This window comes from Apis mellifera, linkage group LG2 (assembly GCF_003254395.2).
Source record: "Apis mellifera strain DH4 linkage group LG2, Amel_HAv3.1, whole genome shotgun sequence".
Taxonomy (NCBI): Eukaryota; Metazoa; Arthropoda; class Insecta; order Hymenoptera; family Apidae; genus Apis; species Apis mellifera.
Window position 1 is genome coordinate 15,497,429 of NC_037639.1, and position 18,106 is coordinate 15,515,534.

At 33.8% G+C, this 18,106-nt stretch overlaps 2 protein-coding genes and 1 long non-coding RNA gene across 3 annotated transcripts; 1 reads left to right on the forward strand and 2 right to left on the reverse strand.

The window, feature by feature from the left end:
• Positions 1-339: 339 nt before the first annotated feature.
• CSP2 (chemosensory protein 2) lies at positions 340-4,581 on the reverse strand. The gene is made up of 3 exons (NM_001077810.1): positions 4,564-4,581; positions 817-1,006; positions 340-485 (listed from the first exon to the last, which is right to left on the reverse strand). The coding sequence occupies exons 1-3, from the start codon at positions 4,579-4,581 to the stop codon at positions 340-342; spliced, it is 354 nt and encodes a 117-aa protein (NP_001071278.1).
• Positions 4,582-6,989: 2,408 nt separating this feature from the next.
• LOC102653939 lies at positions 6,990-8,674 on the reverse strand. The gene is made up of 3 exons (XR_003304116.1): positions 8,481-8,674; positions 7,825-8,243; positions 6,990-7,628 (listed from the first exon to the last, which is right to left on the reverse strand). It is a non-coding gene; the product is annotated as an uncharacterized LOC102653939 (long non-coding RNA).
• Position 8,675: 1 nt separating this feature from the next.
• LOC410809 (protein pygopus) lies at positions 8,676-12,509 on the forward strand. Its single transcript, XM_006568773.3, has 6 exons — positions 8,676-8,782; positions 9,211-9,577; positions 10,256-10,553; positions 10,626-11,645; positions 11,737-11,882; positions 11,966-12,509. The coding sequence occupies exons 3-6, from the start codon at positions 10,338-10,340 to the stop codon at positions 12,084-12,086; spliced, it is 1,503 nt and encodes a 500-aa protein (XP_006568836.1). The 5' UTR covers positions 8,676-8,782; positions 9,211-9,577; positions 10,256-10,337; the 3' UTR covers positions 12,087-12,509.
• Positions 12,510-18,106: the final 5,597 nt, after the last annotated feature.

Below are 18,106 nucleotides of genomic sequence, written 5' to 3' on the forward strand. Positions count from 1 at the left end.
TATCAAATCGAAAGCATCAGAATTTAATCAGAATTATTTTACAGATAAATATAAAAATCGTACATTTCGAAAAACAAATACTTTATTACGTACACGTGTATTATAAAATACTGTTCATATATATATATATAACGCTTAACGGATTAATCGGAATAGTTGCTGGCGAGTTCGATATCTTTGTCGAAAGATAAAAAGAGGTTATTAAATATTGAATATCAACGATATTCGGCTATTCTAAACGGATCCTCCTGCCGTTTCCATATTTTTTTTTTTCTCTTTATAGGGTGTATCCAGCATCCAATTGTTTTCTTCTTAGCCGCTTCCATTACGAAGAAACCTTTACGAAACTCCGGCATACTGCTGCACTATCTTCGACCACTCCTTCGGATAGGTCCGTTGAATGTGTGAAAGGACCTTCTTGATCTGTCGTGTTTCCTCGGGGCTACATTGCGGGCAGGCGCCTCTCAAAACCAGTGGTGCTAAACCTGGATAACAACGGCTGGGTTAAATCGAATTCTGCTGGTAACTTTATAGAAATTTATCGGCAAACTCTTCGAGGGGAACTCGGGATACGGCCCTCGAAATACGGATATAAATCCGATCTAAACAATTCGATGACTCGTCGTCCGAAACACTGCACATTTTTACCGTGCGATAAAAAAATTTTTTTTTTTTTCCTCGATCTCGATTAAAATCAATTTTATCTTCTCGAATCGAACGAGATAAAAATATTCTTTTCTGTTTTTCTTTTTTTTTTTTTATAATTCGATCAAATTCGATTTTAATTCGTTCGAGCGCTATATACGTAATATTTACTTTTCAATCTTCTCCCGACCGGGTCGCACGGAGCCTCGCCCAACGCGCACTTCAGCTGTCTTCTCAAGTAACGTTGGTCGCTCAAGGCCATATTTAATTGCTCGTCGGAGACCCGCGATCTTCCACTCTGTCCTTCTTCCGTCTCTGCCGTAACGGTGTAGATGAACAGAGCGCAAACGATCAACAACGCCTGAAATATAATAACACTAAAGATAAAACTAAACCACAACGCTACACAAAATAAACACACTCGCTGCTCGCTCGGTAAAGAAATTTTAGAAACGAAAGGGAATTTATTTTTGTACGTCAAAAGGAAATTTATTTTTGTACGTCGAAACGAAAGGAAGGAAAGAAAAGAAATTAAAATATTTTCATCTGTTGGAAATAGATTCAGAAAGCATTCGAGAAAGAAGAAGGATGGGTAGAGTAGACGAGGGAAATTGGCAAAGGTCGGGAAGGACGAGTATGCACATAGAGTGGAATGGCAGGAAGGGGTTAAGGTTAGGTGCAGACATTCGCTGCCCTGGCGAAACGTTAACAAAGCTAACACGGGTTAGGAAACAGTAACCATCGTGAGTAACGAAGGCATTCGGCGCACTTACAACTTCCGTTTGTTTGCTTCTGCATGCTCTTCTCGCTTCGACACGATTCCACGTTTCCTCGCGCTTCGTACATCGATCGATAAATTTTCTTTTTATTCGCGAAATTAAGTAATAATTCGAAATGAAGATTGGAAAATTAACTAAATTGGTCGCAAGTTTTTTTCGACGATCTTAAGTTTCGAATCGTTCTGTAAAATGCACGGGACGAATTTACAACGGAAAATAGTTTAAAAGCTACTCGACTCGATGAATATACTTTCGCGATATAGGTTCTATATTGACGACACACTCTTTTCCTTTTTTTCGTTCTTTTGACACGCGCCGTGACGAATATTTCAAAGTTCCATTTTATTTTCGCAGCGTTGTTTGACCTCTCGATTCCACATACATATATACACGTATCTCCTAACGATCGAACTGGTTTTTAAACAACTCGCGTCACAATTCGCCAACCTTCCTTTTTCCTTTTTTTCCTTTCTTTCTTTTTTCTTCTTTTCCTCTCTCCCTATTCGGCTTCGTTTCGATTTTCCCAATTAAACCACCTAAATTACTCGCGATCCTCGAGAACACTTTGAACGCAATTAAAAACTGGCGCGTTATTATTCGTGCGATTTTTCCTCCCCTCCGATCCCTGTAATGTATGGATATCGAGAAGGATATCGAGCGTCGGTAAAGTTGCCTCGTGCGTTCGGATCGTTCGCGCGGTCGATGCTTGGCCAAATACTTGGGGAAATCGGATCGATGGCGGCGGAGTTTCGATTTTCGTAACCGGGCGTCGTGCTAATAATCGCGACGATTCGGTAAATCATCGCGGTACGGAGGGTGTATACGTATACACGGGCCAGGGATGATTTGTGGATTGGATGCGGGCTTCGGGTACGCGCACGCAAACCGCTTACTTCCGCAAATCGATGCGGATTATAAGAATTATTGGGCCGCTCTAAATGGCAAATGGGTGTGCGATATAGATTTTATTGCTGTCACGTTGACTGTAACGATAGTAACCGTAACGTTGTGTACGTGGGTTATTACATCCGAGCGAGACATCCTGACGATCCACCCTCCCCCCGTCCGTTCGAATTCCGCGCGAATCCTACGTATGGGCCGTTAATTATCGTCACGGTCTATGAATGATAATTCACCGTTTAAACTGTGTTGCGAAAACTCGCGCGACCGTTTGTCGCCCTAATATTCCGTCGCAATTATCGTACCGCGCAAGCGCGGAACCGCTTGCTCAAACCCTCGCGATAAATAAATAATTTATCGTTGTGTGGTGGCCGAAATACCGCGTTGTTTCCACTTATTAAATTAATTTACAATCGCCTGTCTACTCTGTGTAATCGATGTGTAACAATCGCATACGATTCCCTGTACTCGGTCGAAGGAATTACAAATCGAAGGCGTCGCGAGGATTATCGCGCGAACGCATCTCGGTCGGTAAACAAAATTCGGAAGAAAGAGGTTAGAAAGAATCGTTAACCCATTTTTCTTCTATAAACTTTTAACAAAAGATGCATCACGGTTTGTTCAAGGTAATTGAGTCTTTCGTTTCAATTTATTATTCCGTACAGCACGCCATTTCCATGCTGTGTACGTAAATATACAAGATTGCGACACGCATAAGTTATAACGTAAGCAATGCTGTCGGTAAATAGTTTTAAATCAGTTTGCTCGTCCTTGGAGTTGCACTACGTGCCGGAATTTAATCATTTTTTTTTATCGGTAACAGCGAACAAGAAAATGGCAAAATCGATCTCGCTTACTATTTCACTCGATTTCCGCTTTCCTTCGTTTCTACGGAAAAATAAACATATAAAAGTTACTTTTTTTCTTAAATCGCGCGAAATATTATATAGTAAATAAATATGTATCGTAAATACAAATATGTACTGTTCACTGCTGGAAAGAAGTCTCGTGGGACAAGAGAAAGATTTTCTTCGCTAGGACCGTCTATCCCCACTTCACACGCTTTGTTGACAATCCTGACATTACGTAATATAGTAGAAGAGCTATAATTTGATTATTTAAAATCGTAAAAATTATTTTTATTTATGAAGTTATGTTAATCTATCTAAGATTGGAAACTGAAGTATTTTTGAAACTATTAATTATTTTATTATCTTAACTACTTGAATACATAGTATTAGAGAGAAATAACAAAATTTTTATATTATATCGATATTCTGGATTAATGCATCGAGATTCAGATACAGATCGTCGTTTTGGATTAGTATATGTGACGAATACTATGCTAGAAATAAAATGCGTGTGAAAAGCGTTTCCTTTACAAATTAACCAATCAAACCCGCATTCCTTCTTTCCACCAATGAACTTGGGTCGTACGCTCAAGAGAGAAGTGAGAAGGAATGCACTCGCGCAACCTAGTCCGTATCCTCTTTATAAAAACAAACAAAATAACTGAAAATTTATCGATTCTTTAGGAATCTTAGGATTCCTTCGATATCGTAAGGATTTCTCCTATTCAAAGTAATTTATCGTCGATTATTACCACTTCCACGTATAATATATTCAAACCAGATTACATTTCAGAAAATTGATATTTGATTTCTATATTACATGTAACGACACTTTCGTATTACGTGGAAATTATCTAACGCGCGATCGTAACGCTGATGTAACGATGGAGAAAATCAATCGGTAAAAAGAACGTGAAATTCGATACGAGGAAAGTGAACTTTTGAAAAAAAAAAAAAAAAAAAAAAAAATAAAGAAAAGAAAAATATATAGTAGAATAGTTGTGTGCGTTCGTACATAATAGTAGCATCGAAATCACCGATAATGGGCCGTTTAAACGTTATGCGATCTGTATTCGCGATACGTGGGTTTGATCGGGAAAAGTTGTAGGTACGTGATACCCTTGTAAATATTCAAGGTAAAGGGACGATCAAGGCGAGAGTATCGAATTCGCTGGTCGCGTACGGAGGTAACCATCCCTGCGGGAACATCGAGCGAGTCCCATGGCGACGACAGGAATGGGAGGAGAAAGAGAGGGAGAGAGAAAGAGGGAGGGAGGGAGAGAGAGAGAGAGTATCCCTCCGGATACTGCGAAACTTTAAATCACCGAGCGTACGTGTACACAGAGGTGCGCGTGTATCTACCTGTTGCACGTTCGTCACTCACTCACCTTGATTGCCGAAGCCATGTCGGGGGTGTTGGGGGCGTGCACGATGGATTTCCTGATAACGGCGTGAAGAAAAATGGTAGAAAAATCGTCGAAGAAACGCCAAGAAGTGGTGGCGGGAGGGAGAGGAGAACGAAGTAAAAGCGAAATAAAAACTTATACGATCCTCTCACCGCAAAATCTCGGGACGCACTGGCCCGAAGATACCGTCCGTGGCCTTTCCTCCCCTTCTTCGCCCGATAAATACGAAAGTGTGTGTACCGAGCGACGACGCTACGATGATATATATCGTTGGCTCTCCGTCTCCTCGGCCACCTCGCTCGTGTAACCGGCCAGTTACGATGGTAGGGGAAACCGAGACGTGCGTGAGTGTGCGCACAGTACAGGTCGCACTTTTCCTTCCTTCGTTCTCGCTCTTCCACCTTGCTCCTTAATTTCCTGCGAGTCGTTGCGCTTTCTTTCTCTCTTTCTTCCGCTCGATCGCGCTCCAGTCGCGTCGCTCCACGCGCCACTCCACGCTCGCCCGCTTTCCTTTCTTCCTCGAACGTTTCTCGCCTCCTTCTCCACCTTTGACATTTCCCACCACCGAAAACCGAATCTTTTCCATCTCTTTTTCTCGTCCCTCACTCTCGAGAGCAGCGCAGAACCCCGCTTTTGCTTCGCCACTCTGTCTTCGTTCCTTCTCCCGCGTCGCTCCTTCGACTTCGACGATCAATGTTCGTCAATTTCGGTATAAAAAGAATTCGTCAAACTTTCGATCAACATCGATCGTTACGTGTAATAGCCTCTTTTTCTCCTCGCCACAAAAAAGTTTTATTCCTTCGTTATCGATCTTTCAATGCGAGTTATCGATCATCATTCGAAAAACGAGTTTTTTTTTTTTTTTGCGACGAGACAAAGATGAACGTTGTTGGAAACGATCCGACTTTCGATTTTTCATCAAAATCGGGCGAAACGAAGTCGGGCGAACGACAGGGAGAAAGAGAAATTCCGATAAAGCCGCGGATTTAACGGGCGATCGAGCCGACGGCGCAACCGGCGCCACGTTGAAACGTGTGTGTCTGTCCACGACGATAACAGCCGGCGAATTGGTGTGAAAAAAATCGAGTAAAAAGAATAACGATAGGGGTGATCTGCCGTAAAATACGATTAAGCTGCTCACCGAACGTAGACAGAGGGAGAAGGAAAGTGTAACGAGATACCGATACAAGACGGAGAGAGAAAGACAGAGAGAGAGAACGGATCAGCTAAAGTCCCGACCCGTTATCGAAACGAAACGATACGGAGCGATACGAACGCAGCGACCGAAAAGAGAGATTGTGTCGATAAAGATTACACGGGCAGAATTCATTCGTCGATCTACTTTTCGATCCGACGGGATACCGAGATTCGAAGCTTTTGCGGCATCCAGAGAATTTCCTCCTCCCTCCGTCCACGCACTTTTCCCCTATTTTTCTCCCCGCTCCACTTTTTTTTCACCTCTCCATCATCCGACCTCCCTTCTTTCTTTTTTCACTTTTCGGTGATTCGGTTGTCGAGCGCCGTTCGAATAGACGGGTCGTTTTTTCGATCCGATCGAAACGAGATTCGTCGTACGTCGATCGAACGATACGAAGAAAAGAGAATCGAAGCATTGAGAGTGGTTGTCGAGCCGCCAGTTGACGTACTTCCTCGTCGATTTTCCAATCGTTTAAAATTATACATGGACCCGTGTTTGACGAGACGAAATAATCGCGTTTCGAGAGATAGAAATGTCTTTGTAAAAATAAAAAAAGAAAAGAAAATTTCGTTTGATATATATATATAGAAAATAATTTAAACAAACGTTTGGACATCGCACATCGCACTATCGAGTTTCCAAAGTCACGCGTCACGCTCCCACCGGCGACTGAAATTCAAGACGAAATACGGCCGTTCTATTGTCACGGAAGGACACGCGTATACGAAATATTCCGGTGTATCAACAATCCTTAACCGCAAACAAGTCGAACGTGAATATAGCATGTATCTATCCTTGTCCACTACAGACGAAAATTAAGGTTATTCTTCGCTTGATTCCTCACGTATTTCGATGTTTTCTTCGAAGATTTCTTTTTTCCTACATTAAGGGAGAAAAGAATCGATTCTCGTTAATTTCGTTTGAACCATGGCAACCTTACGGACCACCGTTTCTTCACTTTCACTGCTTTCGCCGAGCGTGGTTAAAACAGGAAACGACGATGTAACGTCTCATCTTGTTTTGCTCGAAGTTGTTATTACAACGATTGCGTAGCGTAAGATTCGGTTCGTTTTTATCAAATACTTTCTTCTAATTTCCGAATCCGTTGTTATAATAATAAAAAATGGTGAGTTTTTCCTTTAAATAAATTTCAAAGATTATTAATTATTTACAATTGACCAGATATATATATATATATATATATATATATATATATATATAAATGTTGATAAAAAAAGAAGAAAAAAGAATAAATATTTTTTAATAAGATTGTTTTTAATGCAATCCCAAACTTTCTTATATTAGAAATTCCAAGATGAAAGTTCATAGAATACGTTACGGTCCGTTAAACGTGCGCGTCTATTGATTCCACGAGAGAAAGTGGAAAAAGTCTAAATCTCTGGCTGAAAGCGGCATAAAAGAACGTTGGCTGCCGTTTATCTCGGGGATATAATTATTATTAATGACGAAAAGGAAATCAACGTTGACTATCAATCGAGATGCGCGCGAGCGTTTTTGATTTCTCCGAAGCTTTCGGCTGATGACGTTGATCGAAATCACGCGCGGAAAACGTATTTTGCTATGCTTTCAGAAGCGCAATCGAACGCAGCCGATGGACACTGACACGAGACGATAACGCGTAAAAATTGGTCCGGCATCAAGCCGCAATGCTCGCCTTGTCCCTGTCAGTTTGAACAATCGCCACTGTAATTTCGCTCGATCGCGCTCCCGCTTTATTGCCGAATCTCTAACGCGATGGACGAAAATTGCTCCGTCGAAATACGCTCCGCTCGATCTTTGTATTCAACGCGTTTCACCGACCTAACTAAATGGATACCGTTGTTCCATCCTGAAATTGATTAGATCAGATTTTAAAAAATAAACAATCTAATAATTTTCGATCTGAAATATTTTTAAAATTCGATTCGATAAATTTTTCAAAAATAATAATCTTCGTTTCGAGATTTTCGTTCGAAACATGATTCGTAGCGAAGATTGCAATTATGAATAATTCAAGAAATGAAAATATATAAGCAAGTACTTACTTATTTGTATAGCAACAGGATGAATCACGAACAAAGTTTAAACATGAACGTCAACAAAATCTGATCGAAACGCGGATTCTTCGATGCATTCTCCTGATGAAATGTTCACCGGTAACTGGCGGCTTCCAATAATTCGCGCAAATCGCTCGTTCTTATTCAAGACACGCGTATGCGCACGGCAGATTGATTGGCATGCCGTATTTGTTTGGGAAATGCTGCTATTTGTAGAATCCATTTGCGTCGTTCTTCAATTGCCACATTTCAACAAACTTTGTCTTTTACCCTTTCCCTTTTTTCCCCTCGTTTCATGATCTTTGGTTTCTTCATCCATCTTTCAAGTTTTCTTTGCATCTTTTTTCTTACCAAAAATAGTATCTCACGATTACTATTTTTGATTTGTGTCATTTCTGATAAATAAACTGTAAACATTTAAAATATTAATCATAAAATTACTTATAGCTTTTTATTTAACAAATAAATATGTTAAAGATCTCTTTTGAAATTCATATCATATCTTGACTGTTACGAACAAAGCGCGGGAATTTATCGGAACTCGAACGATATTTAAGTCTCACTTTTACTTCATTCATCGCTCCCAATAATGAACAGTTCATTTTTTTCTTTTCATGAATCTTTATCAAAATAAAATAATTTACCTTTATCAGAATTTCGTGAAACATATTACGAGTAAGTACGAAGTAACTATCCGCAGTAGATATGCGCGAAATCCATTTTCCAGTTGTTAAACCTCGCTAACTTGCTAATGTAACTCAAATAATTAAAGTGACGTGTACAGGCTCTACTCTGAGGTTACAGGGGCAACTCTTGGATCTAATGCGAATGGAAGATATCTATAACGCGTGAAACTAGTAAGTGAAAGAGGGAGAGAGAGTGAGATCGGGAGGGGAGGGGAAAAGGAGAGACAAAGCGAAAGAGAACGAGAATTTCAGAAACACTGGTAATAGCACTGTCAAAATAACATATGTTTTGTAATATAATTCGTAACAAACTAAATTGTTCTATCTTAGGTAAACTTCTCATTTACATACTTCTCATTCACATATTTCTATTCTTAAATTATTACCTTATAAATTATTTTTGAATTGTGAATTGTGTTTAAGAAATTAATCGCATAAGCTTCTTCACTCTTCGTCGATTCCTTATATTATTGCATGTTCGATGTCGTACATTATAATCATATAAATAATTTTTATAAATAATTTTAGAAAAGCGAACTATTTTCAATTCATAAATAACTATATTGCTTAACTTTTATTTACTTATAAAAATTAATATAATTTTTATAATAAATTAGAAAAAAAAAAAGAAAATCATCGCGATAATATGAAGTTATCTTAACATGTTGATTGTTCCGAATTGTTACAGGAATGTAGTTGGTAACGCCATCTGCGGAATGCACCATGCAGCATTCTTATGCGAACAATACAACTACAGGGACACGCGTAACGCAACAATGGCGACCTGAAACATTGGCGTGCGCTTCCTTGCTCCATATACTTGTGACATCTCGCCACTGTTTACTGTATCTTTTCTTCATATTCGTGAATGTGAAATACATTCTTGCTGCCGTAAAATATGTGACTAGTGAATTAGACAAACAAAAAACAAGAAATTGTGCAGAGCCAGCAGTTAAAGTTAGTTAGTCGTAGGACACAATTCAATGGTGTTGGTCTCTGCCGAAAAAACGGGAAAGCCATGTATACATACATATCCTGTAAACTATAATGCTCTGGTAAATATAGGGATTATTATTATTTCTTATACTTTATATTTATCTTGATCGCATATATTTTATATACTGTTGATAGTAATAAATGATATAGAAGTGTGTAGGTTAGGTTGATTTGAAGAAATTGACATCGGCAGATTTTATTTTGCTTTCTTTTAAAAATGTAATCTAATTTTTTTTTTTCGTTATTTCTATTATTTTTGATGCATTCTCGTTCAATGTTATTTATTAGTTTATTTGAATGATAGTTAGTTAACTAGAAAATATTGAAATATTTCGTATTTACACTAGTATACAAACTTTAGTAATTTATAATTGCATATATATATATTTGAGAGTTTAATAATATATATAAAATAACAAATATAAAAATAATAAAGATAAATAGTAATAAAAATAAAATATATACATAATATATTTATTTTTAAACCACAAAATCTTTTAATATAATTGATATATTTATAGGGATTAAATTTTATATGTACTTTATATGCATATAATATATATTGTAAATATTCGTTTCATTATTTATTAATGATTTTATTTTTCTATGAATTTATGAATTAAAAATCTTTTTAAGATAAATAAAATAAAACAAATAAAATATATATTCTATATATAATTATTATATTTAAAGATAATTAAATATAAAAAAATATAATTTTTTTTTTTAAATCTTAGTGGAGAAATAGTAAATACTTACCATCAAAATCTATTGTGGTGCTGATACGGCATGTTGAAATAAGGGAAGCGAACGAGGGAGATGAGCCACAATATTGCAGGCATGCCACCCTTTGCAAGGATGCCTTTGGGGGGTATGGGTATGGGTGTGAATATGGGTCCTAGTGCCCCACATCCTGAATCTTCTGCTCACCCTCATCCTCCACCACCACCACCTACAGGTGCCAATCCAAAAAAGAAGAGACGTACAAATGCAAATGTTGCTCAACCACCTCCGCAACAACCTCCAACAGTACAGGTAATTTTTCTATTAGTTCGTATAAATAATTTTCATTTATTTGTAACATATTTAAAATATATATTTTTTTAGGATTTACTACCTCCACCTTTAACTGGTTATGGAGATACAATAGTAGCTAGTAATCCTTTTGATGACACACCACCGCAAACCACACAAACACCAATGATGCATGGTGGACCACCTCATATGCATCCTCATCATCCACATCATATGAGTGGGCCACCTATGAGAGGCATGAGTCCTTTAACTTCAATAGGTGGAATGAGTCCTATGATGCCACACAATATGGGAAGTATGAGTCCAATGGGAAATTCGCCCATGACAAATCACATGAATCATATGGGAGCAATGTCTCCCATGAATCATGCACCAATTGGTGGTATGAGTCCAATGAATAATATGGGTCCAAGTATGCCACCCGGCCCAATGAATACTATGAATAATCATATGAATATGAGTCACATGAGTAATTCTCAACTTAGTGGTCCACCCATGGGTAGTCCAATGAATAATATGAACAGTGGGCCAATGGGTAGTCCAATGAATAACATGGGACACAGTATGGGAAGTCCTATGGGTGGTCCATTAGGATCTCCTATGAATACAATGGGAGGATCGAATCATATGCCTAATGGACCAATGAATATGAATAATATTAATAGCCATATACCGCCCAATAGTCCTTTAAATGGACCATCTATGAACAGCGTAAATAGTCCATTGGGACATAACGGATCTCAAACACATCCAAATCATATGGGTAATAATCTTAATAATTTAGGAAGACCGATAAATGGACCTATGACTACCATAAGTTCAATGGTGTCCAACAATTTGAATATGAGTGGCCCAAATCAAATAAATAATATGAATATGGGTGGACCACCAATGAATAATATGTCTAACATGAGTATTAATCATCATAATCAAATGAGTCATATGGGTGGTCCAATGGGTACAATGTCTAGTAATATAGGAGGTGGTCCACCAATGGGTCATCCTATTAATATGGGAGGTTCGATACCACCTCATGGTTTTCAAGGTCCACCGGGAATGGGACCAAAACCAATGCCAGTTTCTGCGGGGAAGGTAAATTATTTTATCTTCGTTTTGCGAAGATTTGTTACATTTTAATAAGTGATTTATTATTCTAAGTATGTTTGTTATTTTTATATTACAGATATATCCTCCAGATCAACCAATGGTATTTAATCCACAAAATCCTAATGCTCCACCCATTTATCCTTGTGGAGTGTGTCATAAAGAAGTACATGATAACGATCAAGCAATTCTTTGTGAATCAGGTTGCAATTTTTGGTTTCACAGGTATACAAAAAATTATATTCTCCTTTTTATTTAATATCATATGAAAAATACATATTTAATATAATAATAAAAATTTATTGTAGAGGATGCACAGGATTATCGGAAACTGCCTATCAATTATTAACCGCAGAAGTTTATGCAGAATGGGTGTGTGACAAGTGCTTACAATCGAAAAATATACCTTTGGTTAAATTTAAACCATAACACTTCTTAACTCGTCGTATATGCGACATACGAGTGACTCTTTGTTAGCGTTTACACCTTGTACACGCACACATGCGCGTGCAATTGCACACAGATAAACACATACGGTATACATTAATGCATGAACGAAATCATGCATATAATATAAACATACGCTGTTTGTTAATATCTTAGCTTTAACTTGTTGAAACATTAGGGTATCACTATGAGTCATATTGGTGAATGAGATGGCAAAAACGGCATAGTATGTTCGAAAGTTGCATTACTTTTTAAGTATGTTTATGACAAGTAGATTCATCTGTTTAAAAAGTTATTTATCATTTAACTTTTAATGTTACAAGTCTATTTTCAATCGTCCTAATCATAGATATATACAAAATGAATATAGAAAACATATTAATTTAAACAAAAAAATTTTGTTAAATATTGTATAATCGATGAATTATTCAATTTCAAATTATATTTAATTCAAAATTAAAAAATAATTATACAGATTTTTTTACACGCAACTAAGTTGAATTATATTTTTATGAAATAGAAATAAAATTGATTAGAAGAAATAAATGATGTATTATATAATGGTAATATCATATTTGTATATTTTATATTACTATTATATGACATCATTTTTTTCTTCTAAAATCTTTTCTATTTCTATTTTAAAAATATGTCATAATTATATACTTCTGCTCAGTTGTGCAAAATATTTCTGTATACATGTAAAAAATAAGAAAATATCCATATATATATTTTATGGACGATGAAATTTTACTGGAATTTTATATTAATAAGAAATTGAACAAATACATACTTTGTTTATTTTATTTAGGTTTGGGTGAACGTTCCTGATAAACTATAATTGTTATTCAAAAGTAATTAACAGTACATATTAACTTTATTAATAATTTCTAGTTATGTCATTGTCATTTATCATCAGGCTCGTTACGTTGATTAAGAAAATCCAAAGGATAAAAGTGGTACTTTTATAAAAAGTGAAGTTTGCACATTTAACGATTGTTTAAAAACAGAATGATATAAATTCCAAACAATGTAAATTTTTCTAATTAATGCGATTATAAATGTTCATATCTATCTTCGAATATCAGAATATCAGAGAGAATTCCTAAATCCATTTTTTTGTATAATTAAAATATCGAAGTATTTTGAGTTTTTAAAGGATACGATTGAAATATTGTATCAATATAATTAAATATAATAATTATTGCATATATGCAATAATTACTTTTAAGATACTATCTCAAAATTGTTTTTTATTCTTAAATAAAGATACAATTCTTGTATTTTTATATTGCAAATATTTTAGTATAAACCATGGTCAATTATATATTTTTGAAATATATTAAAGTTAAAGTTTAAAATATACTTAAAATGTAAATAGAATCAATACTAATGGAAAATTTAAACATGTAAGAAATATTTCTATGTTTACAATAATTAATCAAAGAAACCTTTTTTCTCTTATCATTTATGTGATAAGAAAAAAAAAGTAAAGTTTTTTTTTATCAAAATTATAACTTTTTACCATGGTTTATATAGAAGATTAATTCAAGTATAAGTAACAAATTTTTTATTTTTATTTTATACAGTTTTTTATATATCTTGAAAAAGAAATGACAAAAATTCAAATTGGCTTCTTATATTTTTTTTTATACCATATTTAAAATAATATAATATACAAAAAGTTTATATTTATTCATGCAAAAATATAAACTTTAAAATCATAGGAAACATTGATATTAATAAAAAGTAATTTGTATAAAGAAATATTGAAAAGATAAAAGAATCGAATCATTGTTATAAAAAAAATATCTAAAATATGTAGTTCATTCATATGTTTAACAAATCTGTCTTTTTTTTGATGCAATTATAATTTAATAACAAATATGAATTAAACTCAAGGTACTTCGTATACATGTCGAATAAAATCGTTAAAAATATTTAGTTGCAATAATAAAATTTGTGCACATATTCACACAAATACACACACATATTACATTCACGCTCTTCTTCAAGTTAAGATTTATTGTTACATTTGCCACGGACTTTTGATGTCAGTATATTCAGAAAGAACTGAGTATTATATCGACGTGAATGATTAAGTGAAATGCAGTGGAAAAAAAAGAAAAAAGAAAAAAAAAAAAAGAATTGAATTCCGTCGGCAGCTAACCCAAAATTAAGTCTACGGATTGTATAGTTATATACATATAAATATATATATATACATATACATACATATATGTATGTATAGATATATATACACATACACACACAAATATATATAAATATAGCTAATTATCATTTTACTGTTTGACGCCTGTATTATACGGAGGACTTGATTTTGAAAATTTTAAAAATATTTAAGATCGAATGATTTTTCTCTATATACACGCATAAATTCTAATAATTATTCTTTTATTCAGTTTTCAATTACTGTTACAATTAATCTCCGTGTAATCCACGCTTTTAATCTCGTTTTATTGTAATCCTTTCTAACAAATATTATACATGAGTAACGTACACACAGGATCCTATAACTACATAATGCTCATATTAGTATTACAACGAATAGAATACCATCTTCACATATCTTCATTCTATATTTTGTCATGTCGTGGAGGCCGAAGGGTCGTGGATCACGCTAAAGATCGTTAACGTTGCTTTTTTTCTCTATTATGAAAAATTATATATGGGAATGCAGGGGATTAAGCGAATAACGAGAGAGAAAAATGTTACTCAACGTGGGACGGTGTGGAAACGGTGTGTAATAATACGGAAACGATACTAGATAATTGGAGGATCAAGGATAATGATTTTCTAGTACAAACGAAATAAATCGTAATTTAAGTAACTACTAGTAGTGTCTATTTTCCAGAGATAATTTATATAAGTTATATCGTTTGCGAACGAAACCGTTATACGATCGTTATACGATCATCAAATACGACGCACGCCTAAAAACATTATGTCTAAATGAAAAGAAAGAATCTTTGACTTATATTTAACGGTAGCTTAATCCCTGTATAATTTGTTAAAAACAAATGCATTTCATATGTGTCTGAATGTTTGTCTCATTACATTACCTTTAAGTTTGATCACCATAACCTTGTTTTTCAGCCTTTTATTCTAAAGAAAAAAAAAAAAAAAAAAAAAAGAACAAAAACAAAAATGGAATATTCTCCCGAAGTTCTAAGCGTAACGATCTATAGATAAAAAAATTTCACTGAAAATGTATATTTATCACGCGATACGAATATTAGATAAGATGTCTGAATATACATATATGATATTCGATTTTTTTTTTATCATCTTTAAAATATTTATAGAATTTTTGGCGAATATTTTTCCATTCGTTTGTGTACATAGATCATTTACATTCTTTCATCAAAGGGAAAACACAACAATGAGAAAAGAGATACAAAATGAACGTATCAATTATATGCGTGCCTCCAATTTATTGTATCAAATTTGTAAATACTTTCTGTATCGTGTTAAGAAATCAAAAATACGTTGAATGCGTGTCGCGTCATTTATTTTTGCCCAGACGCATGAAAAAGCGAAGAAAAAAAAAATAATATTTTTTATTCCTTTCTTAAACAATTATTGTACATTTAAATTAACAATTTGAATATCATTTGAATATACGAGGAAATTCTCAGCGTTTCGAGACACGCAATTTAAATGCAATACTTCATTATTATTATTATTATTAATTATTAATTATTATTATTATTATTATTATTATTATTATTGTTAGTACGATTAATACTATTTACTATTATTTTATCATTTTTGTATCATAACTATGTTCGAGATCAATATTTACCACTAATAATTGAATTTTTATCCATTATTCATTTTAACGCTTTTGTATATTAAATAAGCGTTTAAGAAATGTATCATAATGAATCGGTTGTTGATTTTCAACATGAAATTTTTTTTATTACAGGAAATTGAAAACGCAAAACAATTTAAAAAAGAATATTTTTTTTTTTTTTTGTTTTAAAGTAGTAAGATAATATAAATTGATAACAAATAATAAACAAATATGACCGTATTATTATGATCGAAAGGTATACGTAATAAAATTTTTCATAGATAACTTTTTTTTCATGTAAATATTGACATACATATATAGATATATGTATATATAAATATATAAGTATATAGCTATATATATATACATATATTTGTATATATATACAGTACATGTCAATAATAAAAATTATATTGTAGCTACATATTATATGTATATATTATTATTATTATTATTATTATTAGTATTATTTTTATTTTTATTATTATTATTATTATTATTATTATTATTATCATTATTATTATTACTATAAAAGCGTGTGGTTATATTCTCAATTATCCAAAACGTGTATATATTTATATGGTATTTTAAATAACAAATCCATATCATGTTGATAATTACATTATTATATTTGTGTATATATATATATATATATATATATATATATATATATATGTATGTATGTTTTGTGACACGTTATCCGTTCATTTAAAAACACAAGTAGTTCAAAGTGATAGTTTATTTTCTTAATTTAATGTATCAAAATGTTTGATCTTATTATTTATATTAATTGAGTATTTTTCCTTTTTTTTGTCTTTTAATGAAATTTTAAAAAAAGTAGTACAATTTAATATTATAAATTAACGGAATTGTTAGAAATTATTACTTAAAATAGTAATCGTGAAATACAATTGTGTCCAAACGTGTATTTGATTCACATTATGTCTCTCTCGTAAGAATCGTTCATCAAGTCATAGCGCGTACTTATTAAAATTTAAAGGTAGAACTTTTGCCGTTTCTCGAGTGTATGAAGGCGTACAATATTCGACAAAGTACGAGCAACGTGAGCTTTCGTAATTCTACAGTTTTGATCTTTCGAATTCACATCATCTATCCAAAATTTCTTTGGTATCTTTGGTCGAATATAAACCGGTTTTTCGTTACAAATTACCTTGAAATCTGTAAATCGAACAAATTGTTTTTGTATTCGTTTTTCCAGAATTCAAACGTATACCTCACCTCGCATATAAAAATTTTTTGTTTTTTAAGTTCATGAATGCAAAATTATCGTCCATCACTTTACCCTGGAGAAAATAAATAAGGCACATTTGCATAAATTAAAATAATTTTTTAAATTATAAAATAAGAAATTAAAATAAGAAACAATTAAATATAATTCATAAAGCATTATCTACTTTACTTGCTTTCAGGCAAAATTGCGATGATTGATTTATCCATGGTTCATATCTTGTCTCAATACCAGAAGAGTGAATGTGACATTTGTGTCTACAAATGGACGCACTTCTGCTTATGTTATCCGTATACCCAAGTCTTCCGTACAATCCATATTTTTTCTCGTCGATAGCTCGTAATGTACCGTTCTTCTTCATTGCCATATATATTTGTTCCAACATTCCGTAACTCTTAATCAAGAAATCCCGTTGCGCTAATGATGTAACACGTTCTCTTTCCTCAGATTCACAAATAATCTCTGGCTCGAACGAATGTGAAATATTACTTGAAGTCGTCTGCTTCTTTATCTGGAATATCGTTTGGATAAAATTCAGATTCGTTCTGTAACAACGATTCGTTATTTCGAAATACTGACATGTAAACAAGAAGCATTCTTTTTCGATACATTCACAGATTTACTCTTCTCTTGATCAGTTATTGTTACTGTATTCTTCTGCGTCGCGTTTGGACTCTCTGAATGTAATTTCGAATCGCTGCATTTACCAGAAATCTTCTTATTTTCTTGTTCCTTCATTTTCACCTATCAATCGAATCATAACCTCTTGTAAATCGATAATCAATCCGTTCATCAAATAAATTTTGTGAAAATGAAGAAACACCTCGTTTTCTTCCTTTTGGATCCTGGATGCTTCCTCTCGAGCTCTAGATGCCGCAGTATCTTGATAGACGGATATGTTGGTTTGTTTAAAAAATGGTTCGTATTTTTCACAGT

What these genes read in the sequence shown, in the direction of transcription:
- CSP2 (NM_001077810.1), bottom strand. An exon ending in GGTCGGGAGAAGATTGAAAA is followed by an intron (nt 486 to 816) that starts GTAAATATTACG and finishes GTTGTTATCCAG; the next exon opens with GTTTAGCACCACTGGTTTTG.
- LOC410809 (XM_006568773.3), top strand. Translation starts at nt 10,338, where the DNA reads ATGAGCCACAATATTGCAGGCATGCCACCCTTTGCAAGGATGCCTTTG. An exon ending in TGCCAGTTTCTGCGGGGAAG is followed by an intron (nt 11,646 to 11,736) that starts GTAAATTATTTT and finishes TTTATATTACAG; the next exon opens with ATATATCCTCCAGATCAACC. An exon ending in TGCAATTTTTGGTTTCACAG is followed by an intron (nt 11,883 to 11,965) that starts GTATACAAAAAA and finishes AATTTATTGTAG; the next exon opens with AGGATGCACAGGATTATCGG.